The sequence below is a fragment of the Solanum verrucosum genome, unplaced genomic scaffold, assembly GCF_900185275.1.
Source record: "Solanum verrucosum unplaced genomic scaffold, falcon-dt-bn FXZP01000252.1, whole genome shotgun sequence".
Lineage (NCBI taxonomy): Eukaryota > Viridiplantae > Streptophyta > Magnoliopsida > Solanales > Solanaceae > Solanum > Solanum verrucosum.
Genome location: NW_026019988.1, coordinates 3,082,098 through 3,102,381, shown reverse-complemented (window position 1 = coordinate 3,102,381; position 20,284 = coordinate 3,082,098). Strand labels below are relative to the sequence as shown.

General features: G+C 36.2%; 4 protein-coding genes across 4 annotated transcripts in view; 2 read left to right on the top strand and 2 right to left on the bottom strand.

Annotated features, from left to right (window-relative positions):
* Nucleotides 1–20,284, top strand: part of LOC125818914 (glutamine synthetase cytosolic isozyme 1-1) — a 176,314-nt gene that overhangs the window by 116,108 nt on the left and 39,922 nt on the right. The window lies entirely within an intron of this gene.
* The window catches only part of LOC125818922 (uncharacterized), a 196,224-nt gene that overhangs the window by 170,338 nt on the left and 5,602 nt on the right, over nt 1–20,284 (bottom strand). The gene's annotated exons all lie outside the window — the stretch shown is intronic.
* On the top strand, nt 10,030–10,671 carry LOC125818923 (uncharacterized). Its single transcript, XM_049498433.1, has one exon. The coding sequence runs from the start codon at nt 10,097–10,099 to the stop codon at nt 10,490–10,492; it is 396 nt and encodes a 131-aa protein (XP_049354390.1). The 5' UTR covers nt 10,030–10,096; the 3' UTR covers nt 10,493–10,671.
* Nucleotides 14,291–18,236, bottom strand: LOC125818920 (nudix hydrolase 18, mitochondrial-like). Its single transcript, XM_049498431.1, has 5 exons — nt 17,952–18,236; nt 15,893–16,007; nt 15,702–15,785; nt 15,221–15,349; nt 14,291–15,130 (listed from the first exon to the last, which is right to left on the bottom strand). Exons 1-5 carry the CDS (start codon nt 18,020–18,022, stop codon nt 14,912–14,914), a joined length of 618 nt encoding a protein of 205 aa, XP_049354388.1. The 5' UTR covers nt 18,023–18,236; the 3' UTR covers nt 14,291–14,911.

Sequence of the window (20,284 nt, the reverse complement as noted above, 5' to 3'; positions counted from 1 at the left end):
AAGAAAAGAAAGAGTTTGTGATTCTGACACCTGGAAGGCTGTTGCCTTGGTGCCACGAGAAACTCTTACCCGACCAAAATTTGTTATTGAAACAGCTGTTACTCAAGGCATGACCAGATCTGACAAGTGCTACACACCGGAAGAATTAGCCCAAGAGGGGCAGAAGAAGTACCAAGCAAAAATGCCGATCAGTGAAGCCGAGGCCGAGAAGTTCTGGAGAAAAATACAGCCGAAAGATTATTCGATTGTAAAGCACTTGGAGAAGACGCCAGCTCAGATATCTGTATGGGCTTTGTTGATGAGTTCGCAGTTACATAGGCAGGCTCTGATGAGGGCTTTGGATGATACTTATGTGCCTGTGGGTACTAACAGTGATAATTTAGCTGCCATGATAAACCAGGTCATCCGAGGACACCGAATCAGTTTCTGTGACGAAGAGCTACCCTTTGAAGGGAGGATGCACCACAAAGCTCTGCATGTCACCTGTATGTATCGAGAAAAGATAATTAATCGTGTATTGGTCGATGACGGATCCGGTCTTAATATTTGCCCACTTTCGACTCTGAGGCAACTGAAATTCGACTTGGGAAAGCTTCACTAGACCCAAGTCAATGTGAGGGCCCTTGACGGAGTGCAAAGAGACACATTGGGTGCAGTAAACTTGGATATTCAGGTGGGTCCTGCAGATTTTAATGTGGAGTACTAGGTGTTAGATATCAACACCAGTTACAACTTGCTTCTTGGAAGACCGTTTATTCACATGGCTGGGGCTGTGTCTTCTACCCTTCACCAATTAATGAAGTTTGTTTGGAAGGACAAGGAATTAGTCATTTATGGCGAAGGGAGTCATTCCAATGGGTATGTGCCAATCGTTGATGATTTCTCTCGAGGTTGTGATTTCTACACGATGGAGCTGGTAAATGCCACTGGTGATGACTTGACTCCACAGCCTCCTATGTCTGCCGTGTACAAGATGATTGCTACTGTTATGCTCCAGAATGGTTTCGAACCAGGTTTTGGATTGGGGAAGCATTTCCAAGGAATCGTCGAGCCTATCCAAATTCCCGTCAAAGGAGCAAAGTTTGGTTTGGGATATGTCCCAACAAACGACGAAGCAGAGATGAAGAACAATAGTGTTGATCAAGCATTGGCCAGCCAATTCCTCATCTGTACAAGTCATTTCCGGTACAAGAAAACGTCAACGATGTTAGTCTTGGGGAAGGAATCTGGGGCCTCTTTGAGGAGATTGATGCGGTCATCGAAGAAGAAGCCGGGACATCAGGCATCCGTGATGCACAACCTGATGAGCAATTGCAGAACTGGACCTCCACACCACTCCTAATTTCCCGCTCATCTGGGTAGAAAAGACATATGTCTCTGTTTGTTTTAAAATTGGTGGTAGTTCGGAAGAGGCCCGAGACCCACCCTTTATGCATTGTTATTTGTTTGAAGCTTTTAAATTCCCTTTTGATGTTTAAAAAGGCAAAATGGCCCTCGGCCATGGCCAAAGTTTGTGCTTGAATTTCAATTTAAATGAAAGCCGATTTTATCAAAATTTATTTGTTTATATTTTACTTTCCTAACTTTGTTTGTTTATGATTTCAGTAATATTAATTTAAAATCTGTCAATGTCATGTTTTAAATTGTGACAGGTGATGATGATTGTGAGGAATATGAAGAAGAAAATGAGGTTCCCGAACATGTTGCTGAGGAGTTTCGACAATTTGAGAATCAACACAAGCCAAATCTTGAAGAAACTGAAATTGTGAATCTCGGAGATGAGGAATGTGTCAAAGAAGTCAGAATCAGTGTCCATTTGACTGAAGCCCAAAGAAGAGACCTACTTCGTTTGCTCACGGAATACATTGATGTATTTGCCCGGTCTTATAAAGACATGCCAGGTTTGAGCACGAATATGGTGTCCCACAAGTTGTCGATCAATCCAGATTTCAGTCCAGTAAAACAATAGACTCAGAAATTCAAGTCTGAGTTGAGTTTGAATATCAATGAGGAGATTACAAAATGGATCGAGTCTCAAGTAGTGGAACTGACGCAATATCCGACTTGGTTAGGCAACGTTGTTCCGATTGCCAAGAAAGACGGAAAAATCAGAATTTGCGTTGATTACAGAGATCTCAACAAAGCTAGCCCAAAAGATAATTTTCCATTGCCAAACATTCACATCCTCATTGATAACTGTGCTAAGTATGAGATGCAGTCATTTGTGGATTGTTATGCGGGTTACCACCAGATCCTGATGGACGAAGAAAATGCAGAAAAGACAATTTTCATCACGCCTTGGGGTGTATATCATTATCGGGTGATGCCGTTTGGTCTCAAAAATGCCGGTGCTACTTACATGAGGGCTATGATGACCATTTTTCACGATATGATTCACAAGGAGATCGAGGTGTATGTAGATGATGTCATAATCAAGTCCCGCGAGAGTTCGGATCACTTGACTCACTTGAGGAAATTCTTTGATCGTCTACGCCGATATAATTTGAAGTTAAATCCCGCCAAATGTGCTTTTGGAGTGCCAGGTGGCAAATTGTTGGGATTTATAGTCAGCAGGAAGGGCATTGAGCTTGACCCTTCCAAGATCAAGGCGATCCAAGAATTACCTCCTTCAAAGACCAAGAAAAAGGTGATGAGTTTTTTGGGAAGGTTGAACTACATCAGTCGGTTCATAGCTCAATCCACTGTGGTGTGTGAGCCCATTTTTAAGTTATTGAAAAAAGATGCCTCGACCAAGTGGACCGGAGAATGTCAAACTGCTTTTGATGCTATCAAGAACTATTTGTCCAATCCACCGGTGTTGGTCCCTCCGCGAGAAGGGAGTCTGTTATTGTTATATTTGTTTGTCTCAGATAACGCATTGGGATGTGTGCTTGGTCAACATGACGAAACTGGGAGGAAAGAGCGAGCCATTTATTACTTGAGCAAGAAATTCACTCCATATGTGCTTTGACTTGGATCGCTCAAAAGTTGAGACATTATTTGTCTTCTTATACCACATACCTTATTTCCAGGATGGACCCGTTGAAGTACATTTTCCAGAAAGCAATGCCGACCGGGAAGTTGGCTAAATGGCAAATGCTTTTGAGTGAGTTTGACATTGTGAATGTGACTCAGAAGGCGATAAAGGCGCAAGCCTTGCCTGATCATCTTGCAGAGAATCTAGTTGATGAAGAGTATGAACCGCTTAAGACTTATTTTTCCGATAAGAAAGTTTCGTTTGTTGGTGAGGATATTTCTGAAGCGTACCCTGGTTGGAGAGTGTTCTTTGATGGAATGGCGAATCATCAAGGGAAAGGAATCGGAGCGGTCTTAGTGTCAGAAATCGGTCAACACTATCCTATGGCGGCTAAACTCCGATTTGAATGCACGAACAACATGGCTGAGTATGAAGCTTGCATCCTCGGTCTGAAGATGGCAATTGATATGAATGTTCACGAGTTGCTGGTTATTGGAGATTCAGATTTGCTGATTCATCAAGTTCAAGGGGATTGGGCCGTGAAAAACCCAAAGATCACACCGTATGTGCGGTATATACAGAAGTTGTGCAAGAGATTTACCAAGATTAAGTTCAAACACACTCCCAGGACACAGAATGAGTTGGCCGATGCTCTCGCCTCCATTGCCTCAATGATTAAACATCCAGATACAAGTTATATTGATCCCTTGGATATAGAGGTAAAAGAGCAGCCTATTCATTGTTCACATATTGAAGCAGAACCAGATGGTTTGCATTGGTATTTTGACATCAAGAAGTGTTTAGAGGACGGGACTTATCCTGAGAATGCAACGTACAACCAAAAGAAGTCGATACGCCGCATGACCCTCAATTTCTTTGCAAGTGGGGAAATCCTTTATAGGAGGACTCCAGATTTAGGTCTTCTCAGATGCGTTGATGCTAGCGAAGCTGCGAAGCTTCTGGAACAGATACATGCCAGAGTTTGTGGTACTCACATGAATGGGCTCACTTTGTCGAGGAAGATCCTTCGCGCCGGGTATTTTTGGATGACCATGAAGCATGATTGTTGCAAGTTTGTGCATAAGTGTCATAAATGTCAAGTGCATGGAGATCTGATTCGTGTCCCACCTCATGAACTCAATGCCATGAGTTCACCTTGGCCGTTCGTATGGATGTCATTGGTCCAATAGAGTCAGCCGCATCTAACGGACACAGATTTATTTTGGTTTCCATTGACTACTTCACCAAGTGGGTGGAAGCAGCTTCGTATAAGTCTGTGACCAAGAAAGTTGTAGCTGATTTTGTTTGCAACAATTTGATATGTAGGTTTGGAGTACCAGAATCCATCATTACAGATAATAGGGCGAATCTCAATAGTCACTTGATGAGAGAGATATGTGGACATTTCAAGATTACTCACCGAAACTCAACCGCCTATCGTCCCCAAATGAATGGAGCCGTAGAAGCTGCCAACAGGAACATAAAAAAGATTTTGAGGAAAATGATTGATAATCGCAGAGGTTGGCACGAGATGTTGCCATTGCCAATCTCAATTTGGTTACGTTCGGAAATTCATTTGGGGGGTTTGTTTGATTATATTTTCCTTAGCCAAATTTCCAACTCATTTCAACACATTTTTAAAAGACCAAAGTTGGGTCATTAATCAATTTACTGCAGCCCACTTCTAAACTTCTCAAACCAGACCCACTTTTTATTTCTTCAAAAGAAACCCAAAACAATGTGCAAATTTCAGAAACAAAAATACATAGCAAACAAATGACCCCAACCACGTTTCTTCGTTTTTTTTCACGCAAGAAACCCAGAACTTGTCCAGCAGCAGACAACAGGCAGCAATCATGTTTTTCTCCCCTTTCCTCTTTCGGAATGGGTTGAAAACCTCAGAAAAGATGTTTGTCCGAATTGGTGAAAGGTTTTTTATTTCAAATTTTGAATTTGGGCCTTGGTTTGCCCCTTTTTCGTTGGTTTTCCCCCCATTTTTTTTCTGAACCATTTTCCCCTTCTATATAATTTCTCTTATTCACAGTTGAAAAGGGGGGGATTTTTTCTTTGAAGTGAAAAAAGGGAGAATATACATAGACTAAAAAGCGAAAAAACAGACCCTGAAATCAATAATATTACAAGAGTATTCCGTTCCCAGCTTCATCTTTTTAAAAGACGACATTTCCGCTGCTTAATAGAATTCTCAAAGGTCGTTTGTGGTTGTGGAAGAGCTCGTCCTGTTCGTTTTGCCTCAGTCGTTGCACGGAATAAAGTATTGTCCCCTCCTCTGTAATACTCTCCTCACCCATTTTTCCTATTATTTTTTTTAGAAGATGATGGTGTTTCGATGTCAAAAAGGTTTTGTTATGTGATTGCTTATTGTTGGTCGTAGTCATTTTAGCATTCGAAAGGTCGGCATTTTATTTGTTTGACCTGTATTGCTGGTTGTTAAAGTTTTCTGCAAGAAAGTGTGTCTTTGTTCTCTTTTGAAGCTTGAGCCTCCATCTTATTTGGGAGTCATATTTTGGTAGTTTAAATGTATTTGTTTGTATTATTACGACTCATTTGTTCATCCTAGTTAATAGAGCTTCCTACTAGCATGAAGATGCCTCCACAAGAGTGGCGATGTTCTCGTTATATTAGTCCAAGTTTTATTCCATGTTTCCGATTTGAAGCGAAATAGTTGTCACCCACTTAATAGAGCATTAGTGTAGCTCGATTTTTCCTTAATATTGTGTTGCTATTTATTCCATGTCGGATTTTATGAACTAATTTTATGTGTCTTAGGTTCCATGTGGCTCGTTTTTTTTTAAATTTTGCCTTGATAGTGTGTCAATATCCATGCTTGTTGATTATGGTTTCTTGAAAGAATGTGTCATGACTATAATATTATAAAGGAGGGGTTAGAATTAGTGGTGGGCTGCTGTCCATAATTGCAGCAATTAAAATTATTCCTCTTTCCAATTTTGGGAAGCTGTTTGTTCGGGTTAAATAGCTTAGGCGGTGCATTCGTAAAGTCGTATTTTTTGTGGGTTGCTCTCTGTATTGTTCAAAGTGCACATTATGGTGAAATTATTTTTCTTCAAATAGCACGTCTTCTAAAGCTAAGAAGCCCCCTTGATGATTAAGAATAATATTGTTTACTTTCCGTATTGCATTAGCTGTGTTGCTCACTTCCTTCTATTTTATTATATTTTTTGGGTTGTTTATTTATTTATTTATTATTATTATTATTTTATTCATTTATTTATTTTCTTTTTCCCTTCTCCATGAGTTTGTCTGCCCAGTTCATTTTTTTTGTCTTTTGCTTACTGGAGTGAATTTTGTTTTCTTTGAAATTGGAAGGTTTGACATGTTTTATTAAAGTTTAATTGTATAAAGCATGTTGGGTTGATATTAAGTGTATTCTTTCTATTAAATTTGGCCCATGTTCTGCTTCCTTGTCTTCACTTTGAATAATGTTCTTAACGCATAGCTTCACTCGATTGGCTATTAGATGTGCGAAAGTAAATGTTGTCATGGGGGTTAGTGTCTGCCAGGTTATTGTGAGGAAAATTGATCTTACTACCATCTTGTATAGTTAGCTATTTTTAGTGAGTATCCAATCTTGATTAATTACTAATCCTTATTATTTGTTTATTTTATGCATGATCTTCCCCGATTTGGGTCTATCGGACCCTCTCCTTTATTCCTTGCATCTCGAGATTGGTTGAAGCTCAACACTTCCTTCTTATCGAGTTAAACGGGTCAATGGAATGGAAGAACATGTCCTTTAAAAAATTGACGAACAGGGATTAGAGCCGATATGGATTTCTGTACACTAGGTGTATACGAAAAAATAAAAAAGGGGCTTAAAAGGCCCACTCCTTATTTAACAAGTTGTATTTTGTTACTTTTGGGCCTAAGCCCACTTTGCTATTATTTTGTTAGAGTTTAGGACAGGTGGAAGGACATTGGGCCTGGTCCAAAAGAAATGTCTTATGTATATTAGACTAGGACAGACGCAGGTGACTCAAATGGGCCAAATGCCCCAAAATGAAAATGGCCCCAGGTACTGGCCCGGGCGGACAGATCCAGACTCAGGCCCAAATTTCCTTTCCTTATCTATTCAATTGCTATTATATGTTTTATTTGCTAAAATTAATCTTAAGGTTTTAAAATTCAAATCCCCAAAGATACCCGTTTTGATTTTATAACTTAACTAAATCAATCACCTTCAACGAGGCCTAAAAAATATTTTTTGCAAAATACTCGACTTGGATAATACCTTAATATTTTTTTCCTTTTTCTCTTGAAATGGTCCTAACTACAAAATTTGCTCAATTCAAGTTAAATTAAATATTTTTAGCCGAATAATTAATTGCCGGATAACCGCATTAGCGGGTGTTCTAGATACTTTAAAACCCTTCCTAGAACACTAATAAAAACCTCGAACCCCTTTTAAGTTTTCATTGGATTTATGTTTTAGTCTTTTGAAAACAATAGTTTTCTTGATGTTTTCTTAAAAATTAAGTGGCGACTCTAAACCAGTCAAAAATATCTTTTTTTTAAATAAAACAATACTTATCAGCTAAAGTTGAAAATTCGAACTAAAGTTACTAATGTTGGATTGTCAAAATCTAACTCCAAATTTATGTATATGGAGTTGCATATTGTTCATGCAATTTGAAACTTCAATCTTTAAATATTTAGATTAAAAGTTAAAACTATCGAACTAACAGTATCATCTACCACACCTGCATGAGCTATGTCTGAAGTTTCTCAATAGTCAATCCTAGGGGTGTCAAATGGGCGGATTGGGTTGAAATTAGAGATATTAAAATGAGTTGAAATAGAAATCGGGTTGGATCTTGACCCACCCAAGTTTACTTTGGGCTCAAATGGGTTAAAAAATGGGTTGGGTCTTGACCCACCCAATTTGACCCAATTAATCTCAACAATTTTAACATAGTGATATTTAACTTTTATAATCACAATTTGAATTTCAGCTCAAGATTTTTTTTTTATTAAAAAAGTAACAAATGGATAGATAAATCCTAAAAGATGTTAAATAGATAATAATTCATACCATTAATATAAAAACATATCTTAGTATAGAGTTTTAATACGGGTTGAAATTGGAGATTGAATTGAGCTTAATTGAGGATTCTCTTAAAATGAGTTAGGCTTGAATGAGTTGAGATTGAACCCAAATCAAAGGGAAACTTACATAAATATACTATATTAATTTATTTATTTTTACCATTTATAGCAATAACTTTTTTTTTCACTAGATCACTTTTAATACATTTATAATACATGTTCAATACATATTACAAAGAATAATTTATTATTCACATGTAATACAAGTTTTATTGATGGATAATACATTTATCACGCATTTTAATACACTTATAATACAATGTGTCATATTCTTACCAAGCGCGCATAATATATTTATGAAAACAGTTATAATACATATATATTGCACATATAATTCACTTTTAATACATATTGCAGATTTAACATAGTATTGCTGTAAATAGTAATAAATAAAAAGTATTGCTAAAATTAGTAGTTATTTATTAAAAGGTACTCATCAGAGGCGTATCTAAGGGAGGGTCATCAGGTTCACGTGAACCCATGGTCCCCTCCCGAGATCATATATAGTAGTGTTATATTTTAAAAAAATATTGAAATATAGATGTGTGAACCCACACTTGAAGTATCGCATAATGCGATTATGATTGGATGCACCCCTCTCCGCGAGGTTAGAAATTTGAATTTTACATTTATCTTGTTTTATTTTTCTTTCTAGTTTTATTTTTCTTTCTAAAATTAGATAACACTTCTCTAAGTGGTAACTGCTATATATATATATATATATATATATATATATACATGAATTAATTTTAGACCTATAATTTTAAAATTTTAACGATTTTCAGTAAATTAAAAACCAAAATGTCGAACATATCAAATTTAAATCATAAATCAACCTTTTTATAACAGTGCACCCATCATCTCAAAATTCTGGATACGCCTCTGGTACCCATCCAAGTAATTTTTCCTTCAAATTATCTTGAGTCCAACCCTTAAAATTCTGGGCGGGTTATCTATGTTTGGGTTCATTTTTGACACCCCTAGTCAATACTGTTTACGGGTTAACTACTTTTTAAAAAACATAGTGCAAACAACACAAATCTCACTAGTTTTAGAGCAAATTAGTTTCCTTCAACGTTAGTTTTTAATGTTACAATTTTTTTAGAAATTTGGACCTCAAATACATGTATCTCAGATATATGAGATTAAAGTAAGGTGTAATTTATGCTAGATATAGTACATCAAAGTTGATTTACATGTATTTAACTCTCTCTCGCCTCTCTCTGTCTGTGACCTCTTTCCCTTTGTATATGTATTTCAGAATGTATCTGAAATTCCATTTGCATATATCTATAGTGATTCACATGTATGTGAGAGACACATACTCCATCCTTCGCCTCTCCCCCTATAAATATGTATTTCAGAGTATGTGGTAGCAAAAATGCATGTACCAAACTTGATATGTAATTTTTCTGAAAAGAATTAATAAAGATGATATAAATGTTTATTTATTGGGAAAATCACTTACGTGTACACTTTTTAAAAAATATTTACGATATTTGTCAACATTATTCTTTTAACCATTTATAACAATTTGGTTGAATGACATTATTGCTAAAAGTTGCGAATGACAGCACTTGCTAAGTTTAAATTCTTTACTTACATAAACAGGAACAAAATTATTTTAAGTAAGTATTGCTAAAAATTGACAAAAATAATAATAAATTAAAAGTATATTTAAAAGTGATAATTATTAAATAAAAGACCTTCACTTATGTAAATTAGGTAATTTTGCCAAAAATAAATACGATAACTTAAATAACACATGTGAAAATGAAATTGGCTTAACAAATACAATTTCTATTGTTATTGGGATTTGGGAAACTTGCAAGATGGGCTTTAATCAATATGGCCCAAATTCTTTTTTTCACACTTTATAATTGATACTTTCCTTCTTAATTAATCAAAAAACTATTCTTCAATTCTTCATCTTCTCTGAGAAAAAAAAAGCACCTTCAATTCTTCGATCAATCATCAATGGCGTTGGAATGGGTTGTTCTCAGCTACGCTGCGGGTGCAGAAGCAATCATGCTCCTTCTCCTAACAATTCCGGGTCTTGACCCACTTCGTAAAGGGTTAATCGCCGTGACCCGAAATCTTCTCAAACCGTTTCTCTCGATCGTACCCTTTTGTATCTTCCTGTTAATGGATATATACTGGAAGTATGAGACCCGACCCACTTGTGAATCAGCCGAATCTTGTTCCCCATCGGAGCACCTCCGTCATCAGAAATCGATTATGAAGTCTCAGCGTAACGCGCTTCTCATCGCATCTGCTCTTGTTTTCTACTGGCTGTTGTATTCTGTTACTGGACTTGTTGTTAAAGTTGAGCAGTTGAATAAGCGTGTGGAGAAGTTGAAGGCTCAGGATTGAAGTGAACGATTTGGATCGAGTTTCGGGTTTTCCAATCGGATCTGCCACTCTTTTGCTGGTATTTATATGGTCTGGGATATTTAGTGAATTGGGTTTTTCTTGTACTGCTTTGATCTTTAATTATGGAGTAATAATGTTATACGACTTGTGAATTGCTCAATGGATTATCTTGTTTTGATTTTTGGGTTTTCGATTGTTATATTAGTTAGCACTTGTTTTGATTGTTTGTAGACTGATGCATGAGCTATATTATGGAATTTATGACTTAATGGGTAATGCATCTTATATTTTGTTACTTGAGCTGAGGGTCTGTAGGCAGAGGCGAATCTAGGATTTTTCGAACATGGGTGCACCAAGTAAAAGTATTGAAGTGAGAATTGATCCTTAATTCTCAAGGTCAAAAGCTCAACATCTAACCATGTGGACTATTTAGACTTCTTGTAGTACGGGTGCAAGAATATAGTATTATACAAAATCTTAAAAAATATACATATAAAATATCTAATTTTACGAAGAGACCACGGGTGCGGGTGCCCTATTTTTTGGCTGTAAATTCGCCACTGTCTGTAGGAACAACGTTTCTACCTTCACAGGGTAGGGGTAAGGCTGCGTGCACGCCACCCTCCCCCAGATTACACTTGTGGGATTACACGGGTGTCATTGTTATACCCATGTCTAGAAACTTTATGTGGTATTCATGAATAAAAGTTTAAACTTTATTCATTGGTCAACCTAACGAAAGAAAAATCAGGATAATGAGCGCACCGCTCACCAAGTGGACAGCATGAGCAGCAGGTAAGTGCTTGGTAAGCCCAATGTGGAAGTATTTTAGTTGATGTTGTTGATAGTATAGGTAGTAACTACACATATTGCCAAAATGCTGAACGTCGTGCTATACTCTTGGTATAGTTCTTGATTGCTGTGTGTTTTGGTAGAGATTTGGAACCAAGATGTTGGATTGTCTGTAACTGTAACTGGATTACTATCCTTTACTAAAATAATGTCTTGCTGAATAAAATAGGAAATGGAAAAAAGAAATAATCATTAATGTTTTCTCAAGGGGATGATCTGGTGATTGAAATATTGGACTGTAGATCCGAGGTTTGATCCCCTGATACAACCTTTGCTTGTTGCATTGTAGCACGCTCCCTAGTGGTTGGCCAAGGTGCGTGCAAGTTAGTTTAGATACAATAAGTTGTTACTACTCAAAAGACTTGAAATATCCTTATGGCTCATGCACCGCCTTTTTAAATGATGAGGTGTGCATGGTTACTTGTAAGCATGGTTGTTCTCTTGTCTCTTGTTAAGCATAACACATTAACTAGTGTATTTTGCATACCAAGCGAGTTGGCCTTTTAGGTGGAGTTAACCAAATTAACTAGAATGCTAACAACTTCTTTACTAACTCTTTAAAGATTGCAATGGGGCGGGAATCATTTCTTCCCATATATCCTTGCCTGCCCCACATAGTCTTACCCAACTTAAAACTAGCTTGCTCCACCTCTCTGGTTTAGTGAATTTCCTTTTTATTATTTGTAAGAGTAATCTAACCCTTGACCCAACCCATTGCCACAACTACTTTTATTGTCACTTACCTTCATTTTTTTATTTGAGAGAGGCTCTCTGAGATCTCCACAAGGTTCTTCTTACGGCAACCTCATTTCTTCAAAAATCCACCTACTGTAGCCTTATGTGAACCATTAGAGTAATCATGACTTACTAAGGGTCAGGACGAGATCTCAAGGTAGAGAGGGGTTTAGCTATGCTACAGAATTTAGTTCCTAAGGATAGAGCTGAAAGGAGCTGTGAATAGTATTGGACAACAAAAAGGAGGATCACCTTGCTTTAAGAAAACTAACTGATGGCCATATCTATTTGATGAATGTGGTATCAAGGTTTGGTTTATTTGGAAAAGAGATCAATCTTGGGGGAGACCATTCGAATGGGTGAATTGATGACTTCACTTTGATCTCTTCGACTGAACCTAAAGGAGACTTCAATCATTCAACTTTAGCTTTTGAAGGAGGAAATCATGTCACTTGGAATTTCGGAAAGTGAATCCTCTCTTTCAAATCCTGGCCTTGGTAGACCATGTCACCATGCTTTTTCCATCCCCAACAGCTCTGATATCTCCTTGTTTGAACTTTGAGCAACTATTTATTGTATCCATGACCAAATATGGAGCCTTTAAAAGGGTATCTTGCTTTATGTTTTTTTTTGTTCTCTTAGAAACAAGAACCAATATTTGGAAAATCAACATCAAATTAGTTGAGGGTATGCTACAGCGAGGAGATTTATTGATTGGGAATATATGGTGCTTAAAGCAGAAAGCAAGTGAAATCCCAAAACAAACCTTCTTTTAGAATATCCAACAGCACCGTATTTTCTGGGGAACCTGGCAACTTCTTACAACAGAGTTTGGCCAAGTCTGGTGGACTGACTGGTTAGGAATTAGGATGATGATCATCTGAGTCTTTTTGACTGTAATTGAGGTCAATTAATGTGATTTGGGGTCATTATTTAGAAGTCAGACTGTATAAAGTATGAACCATGTTGGTTGTGTCAAGCCCATTGCTGAAAGTGGCATGGCAGTGTGGTGGTCTTTTTTCTCTGTGTGTGAGAGAGAGTGTAGAGTGGTTTGAGGTGGAACTGTGGAAGTGGCTGGCAGTTTGACTAGGAGAAGGCTAGTAGAGTTAATGATTTGATTATAATAGCCAACAGACATGCCAAAGAATTCTTCAGTTTTTTTGCAACGTAGCTTTTCACGAGCTGAGAGTCTTATTGGAAACAACCTCATTACCTTTCCCAAGGTATGGGCAAAGTCCTCCCCCGACCCCATTTATGGGATCACCACTGGGTATGTTGTTGTTATAGACATGCCAATGAAATTGATATGCTTGGGATTTTAGGCAAATTATATTAGCTACTGCTCATCTTCATTTGTTTGTTAACAGCAATGAAGAAGATTGCAGTAGTCAAAATTTATTTATTATTCTATATTTTCGTGTATAGTTTGCAATTAGATTCGATCTTTTCCTTTCAATTCTAAAGATGATATATCCCTTTTAAAACATTCCATTTTCATGCCTCAAGGAGAAGATAAAAAGACCTAGATGCAATTTTTAGCATGAAGAAACTTCTTGCTTTTGTATTTCCCTGTCTGGTGAAGTGTAAATGTGGATAAAATATCCAGTTAAAGGCATTGAGACAACAATTCCTTCAAAATAGCTCTAACTGTATGAGTAGGGAAGAAGTATAGAACACTCTAGTTGGTTAATGACCAACAGAAAGCAAGGAAGGAATTTACACTATATTTTTTTCCCAATGACAGAAGGAACTTACTGGTGGGGCATTTTCAGGGACTAGCCTGCTTCCCATTACTCAATAGGCAAATCTTAGCATACAAGTTGTTTATATAATAACCCGTTGAATGTGGATAAATATGTTCAGATCAGTCATATGGTGACTACAACGTTACAAAAATCAAATTTTAACCATATAAGAGTACTCAACTAAAGGCGATTGGTTTAGAATGAGCGTAATTTTATTGTATATAGACATTTTATCTATAGTTATAGGCAAACACGATGACACTTCCAGTCCAGAGTTAAATCAAACATACAAGTCCTTGTATCATGTTGATGAAACTCTTGGGGTGGAAAAGTTGTTTTTTCATTAGGTGAGTTGATTCAAATTTAATTGCCACTCAAAAAAACATAAACATGTATTTTGACCCATGAAAAGAAATCCAAGCCCACATGACAGAGTGTATTGATACAGTAAATAAAAGTTTACTCGACATTAAGAGCAATCATCATAAGTTAAAAGGCAACTTTACTATCTTTCGGCAGAAAAGTAAAGTTCCTAAAAAAGACTGCATCCTAAACAACACGGTTTCTGAGCCTAAAGCCATTCAACAGTCCATCTATATACAACTCCAATTCTAAGAAAACAAAACAAGGAGGGAAAAAAAAAAAACTAAACAGTTCTATGGTACCTCTATGTTTCTGTTTTCTTGAAAATTGGAGTTAGCACTAAGACAGATTGCTAGCTAGACATACGACTCCGTCTGCAGTTGCAGTTGCTACTACACTGTTACATCTGGATAAAGTGACTTGTACTCCACCAGCCATCGTACACGATTTCCTATCTTTTTAATAACCGAGACATTCCCAAGGATTATAGGCGCCTGGGTCAAAACTTGGTGAATGACCGGGTTCAACACTTGGTGAAGGATCACCGGCCTACAGTTCGAAATCTTGAGAATAATGGGCCTACACCTCTACCTTCCTTCACTCAAAACCATGCTTTTGTTTGCAGCAGCTTTCCAACCGTGCTGTGCAGCTAATCCACATGCCATGTGCTGTTCTAATTTCTTATTTACAAGCTATTTCTGCCACATTCTTTGGCTGATGGAAACTAGGCCTCTTCTGCCGGGCTTGGTGGTGGTGGAGTAAGTACTTGAGCCCTACATCCCAAACGTAAAACAGTTCCATGACCACTGGAGCCACGGCTGATTCTTGAAAACTGGTCCATTATAGTCCGCCTACGTTGTGATGTGAGCCGACTAACTAACATCTCCAATGCTTCTTTCATCCACACCTGTTGGCAGAGCTTTCTTGCTTCTTGAACGCTCATCTGCAAATGACATTTGGAAATACTAGTAAGCAAAGATGATTATGTGACGTTATTTATATGCAAACTTATCGAGTACGGACAGCTGCATACCCAAAATCTTTCACGGATGTCTTTCTCAGGCCACAAATCTAGTTCCTCTTTCACAAATAAAGGGAACATGTGTCCTTCATAGGCAGTGTCACCATTTTTGTTCTCGAAGAACCATGTTCCTAGTTTGCCCTGCAATAAAGTTTCCAACCTCTTGTTAGAACTACATCTAACGACCTATATGTAGATATTAACACCAACAGGATAGCAGATTAACAATTAAAAAACCGCTAGCAAGTAATAAGATTTCTTTTCGCCGTTGAACAAGCATACTTAGTCGACCTGTTACTATTAAGCATTGATTTGGAAGATTAAGAGTATCTTTAAGAGGTGATCTGGTTTCAGTACGAGTCTTAAATGCGAACCATCATGAAACCATATTGAATCAGAAACTAGTGTACTGATTCAAAATCAATACTCAGGATTAATGGTAACAAGTTGAAATTATAAGAAACTAAAAGGAATCACTGTTTTAAAAACTAACCCCAATATCGCCGCAAACACCAGCTTCCTCAATCGTCTCACGCCTTGCTGCAACTTCAATTGTTTCATCCTTTTCCCAACCTCCCTGATATAACAAGAGCGAGATTTGTAAGCAAAGCAGACAAATGAATCTGTAGAGTTTAGAGAATAAACTATCATCGAGTAACAAAACCCATATAGATCGGTGGCTACCTTGGGGAACAACAATCCTTTTCCTTTTCTCTGAGGACTTATGAGAAGAACTTCAAACGCATCTTCGTCCGCCATGGATAGGTCAAAATTATCCTTATATCTGTAAGGAATACATCTGCAGAAGACACCAGAGAATTAGACACACCGTTGATCTATACTTGAAACTCATCCCAGGACAACGTAAGCATAATGATGAAGTTACATATTTTTAGTGGTCCAAAAATAAATCCAAACTAGTATTAGTCATTCTTTAGATGCCTTCTACACAAGAGAATCATATAACAGAAACAAATCCACATGGTAACTGGTATGTGCTACCAATGATCAGATCGATATTATTAGACAACAGCTACTTAATTTTAGTTATTGTCCAAGAACAGTCTCTATCTTCACGAGGTAGGGGTAAGGTCTACCAACAATCTACCCTCCCTAGATCCCACTTGTGTGATTACACGGGGGTATGTTGTTGTTTTTGTTGTCCAAGAACAGTGTATCACACTTGCACTGTTAGAACTTTTGAAGAAAAAATGCACCAAGAAAAGGACAATGAATAAATGTCTCACCTACCCTTTCATTTAACAATTAAATAGATTAAATGAGAAGAAAAAATGGTCCTTTTACCAGAGAAAAACAAAACATGTGATGAGGTGAACACTGTGCCACGAGGTCATGACTATTTCAAGCTTAACAGAAACATCCAAAAGAAAAAAAATACACAATAGGGATTAGAAAATGACATATGAGGTCAGTTGATAAGGATAAGGAAGGGAAAAATTATGCTAACTAATTATTTATTTCTTTATCAATCTTTGGTAAATGTCAAAACTGAAACAGTTCACCTCATGTTCATTTTCAAAAAATACAAAAACTTCGTTTTCAGAAACCAATAGATTGAGAAGCTGCAATCAAGTACTCCCTCTGTTTCAATTTGCTTGTCTGGTTTTGACTTGACACAAAATTAAAAGAAAACTATAGACATGTAGAATGTACCAAAATGTCCTTTAATCTTATAGTCTTAAGCATGTCAAAAAGCATATCACATGGAAAGTAAGAATTAAAGATTTACCAAAAGAAAAGAACTAAAAAGCAAAGTAAAACAAGCAACTTGAAACAGTAGTTATTACTTCAAAGACTCTACTTTGTAAATCATTCTTGATGTTAGACCACTTAGCCCTCCACCTACTAAACTAATGGCTAGAAATAAAAGAGATTCTTGTAATTGCAGACTGAAATGGACCATTTCGCTATCATTTTGTTCATTCTAGAAGTTAACTCTTCATTACACCCACTTTCCTCCCACCCCTCCCACCAAAAGTTCTGGTTAAAACTAAAATAGGCGGAGCCCGTGCAGAAGGCTCTTGTCCTGTGACTGGCTCGGACAGTGGCCGCGACATGATTTTCACTATGGGGGTTCAGCATCTACATCATATACATAATTAGAAAAAGACTGAGCTTGTATATAAGTGTGATTTTCCAGTGACTGAACTCCCCTGCCCCCGGGGGTGGGAGAACAACAACAAGAACAAACCCCACAGGTGAGATCTGGGGAGGGTAGTAGAGTGTACACAGACCTTACCCCTTTGTTGTAAAACTAATTTTAAAACAGCCTCAACTCCTCATCCAAGAACTTGTCATTAGAGAGGCTAGTTCCAATATTCACTCATAAAAACTCAGTGCTAATCTTCACCCAAATTTGGACACTATAAGCAAAAAGACAAGAACTAATAGCCTACTATACCAAGAAGGATATGCAAAAACAGGAGAACTTCCAAAAATTATACATCTAATACATGAAGTTAAAAGGTACTAATTGATTATAACAAACATGATCTACAACAACATACACAAATGTAACCACAAGTGCAGTCCGTGGGAGAGTAGGATGTACGCAGACCTTATCCTACCTTTATCCCTCGGTTCAAAACAAACATGATCTAATATTAAATCACACTGAAATTTTAAGTTGTTAGTGTATACAATTTAATCTTGAATTTGTCTCTATCAACAAGCATGAATACAGGGGGGAAGTGAGTTTTTTTTGTTTTTAGAGTCAACATACCCAACGACTTGGCGACGACCCTGGTTGTATCTCTGTAAATGCCTGCCAGAACGTGAAACTAGAACCACCATACTTTTCAATTCGAAGAAATTCTGGGTAAAAATGGAGTCTTTATTCGAAACCCAGAACGAAAAATCAACAAGGATCAAAACAAAACACTTGAAATGCGACTTATATAGGCTTCAACAACTGAAAAGAAGAAAAACCCAAATAGGGAATCAGCAAAAAAAGGGGTGAAAAATGGTGAATCCCAATTTTGGGCAAAAAATGGAGTCTTATCTGAAACCCAGAACAAACAATCAACTTACAACGACAAAGAAACACTTGAAATGAGACTTATATAAGATAAAAGGACTGAAAATAAGAGAAACCCAGAAAGGATATCAACAAAAGAAGGGAGAAACAATGGTGAACCCCAATTTTGGTCGAAAATTTCTGCAAAAAAAATGGAGTCTTTATATGAAACCCAGAAAAAAGAAACTTAAAATGCAAATTCTTCAGTCTTCAAGAACTGAAAACAAGAGAAACCCAGAAAGGAAATCAACAAAACAATGGAGAAAAAACGGTGAATTCTCCAATTTTGGTTGATAATTTCTGCAAAATAAAAATAAAAATGGAGTCTTTACTTGAAACCCAGAAAAAAAAACACTTGAAATGAGATTCTTATAAACTTCAAGAACTGAAAATAAGAAAAACCCAGAAAGTAAATCAGCAAAAAAATGGAGAAAAATAGTGGATTCTCCAAATTTTGGAGTGAAAATTATTGATTTGTATGTTTAATACATAGTGCAAAAACCGTTACTTTAAATGATATGAAAGGCCACTTCCAAACTCCTATTTTAATCGGTGCGTCTGGAGTCATACGTATGTGTGACTCAGCACGTGTAAATAGTTTCTCTTTTTTTATTTTACACGTAATTAAAATAAAGACAAATAACGTAGCAAAATAAATATCGAGTATTTATGTAAGTTATCTCTTAAGTCATTAGGCTGATGACCCGTCTATATATCGTGTCATGAAGAAAGTAGAAGGCAAAAAATGATTCGAAGTATATATTAGAAATTAATTTAATAATAGGAATAAAAGAGGACCTAAATAAAGTAGTATTCTAGAGGTCTTTTTTTTAAAAAAATTCCTCTAAAAGTATTCTAGACTATCTTTGAAAATCAAATTCTTAATAGATATAATTTTTTTGGTATTTATCTTATATTTTAGTACTTTTTGGCATCTTGTAAGTTTGAAATTTAATGTATTATGCTTAATATATCTATTTATACGAGTGAGAATTAATTCAAATGAAGTGAAATCAAAATAAGCGATTATAAAAAAAAGAAGAGAATTTCAATATTTGAATAATTCTATTGCGACTTTTAACATGCTCTACACTTAAAAATACTTTGAAAAATTAAGAATTAAGTCCTCCACATTGGGTCACACCTCTAAACGCTCTCAATTAGCCCTACTTTACAACACTTATTAAATATAAATTTCATTTATTTCATTATTATGTACGAAATTTAGTGCATTTTGTAAAAAAAAATATCACTTTTTTATATTTAAAAATAATTTTATTTTGGCAATTTCACTTTATCCTTAAATACTAGCATACATAAAATGAAACTGAAAATACTTTTTTTCTTGTATTTAATATCAAAGTCGAATCCATTTTAATTAATGATTTATTCAGAGTTTGGCTCCTATTTTATATAATTTTGTATTCAAATATCGCCATAAAAGAAATGTTAAGTTTCTATAATATAAATTATTAGCTCCTTACTAAACAATATTTTATTTTACAAGCAACTTCTTAAAATTAAATTAAGCTTGAGATTCATTTTTTTATTAAGAAAACAAATACAATGTATCTCAAATTTAATAAATTTATCCACATGAATGTCCACACTTTTATAGTCCTAGTCATTACTTTTAATATTTTGTGTTAGAAGCTATTATATTATCTCAAAGAATAGTGTAATTACAGTCATATTGCACAGTGTGCACCCACTAACTTATCAAGATCCATCTCTTCCTGTTCTGTGAATTATAATTACTTGACCAAACAGTACATGCAGTATAGTCGTGAAGTAATTGATAAAATTATTTTTTATAAAATTAAGTTGTGAAATCAGTCGTTGATTTGTATGTATGTATATGTTATTCCTTTGAAGTAAAAATAAATGGTTTCTGTATTAAATTATCCTTTTTTATCGTTCTTTGAATTTAAGTGGTTTCCTTATTAAATATGGATATATGTCAATTCAAATTCTTCGTTTTTTTTTTTTTTGGTGTGGGGGCTTAGGAATGAATTATTATGTCCAACTCATTCGAATTT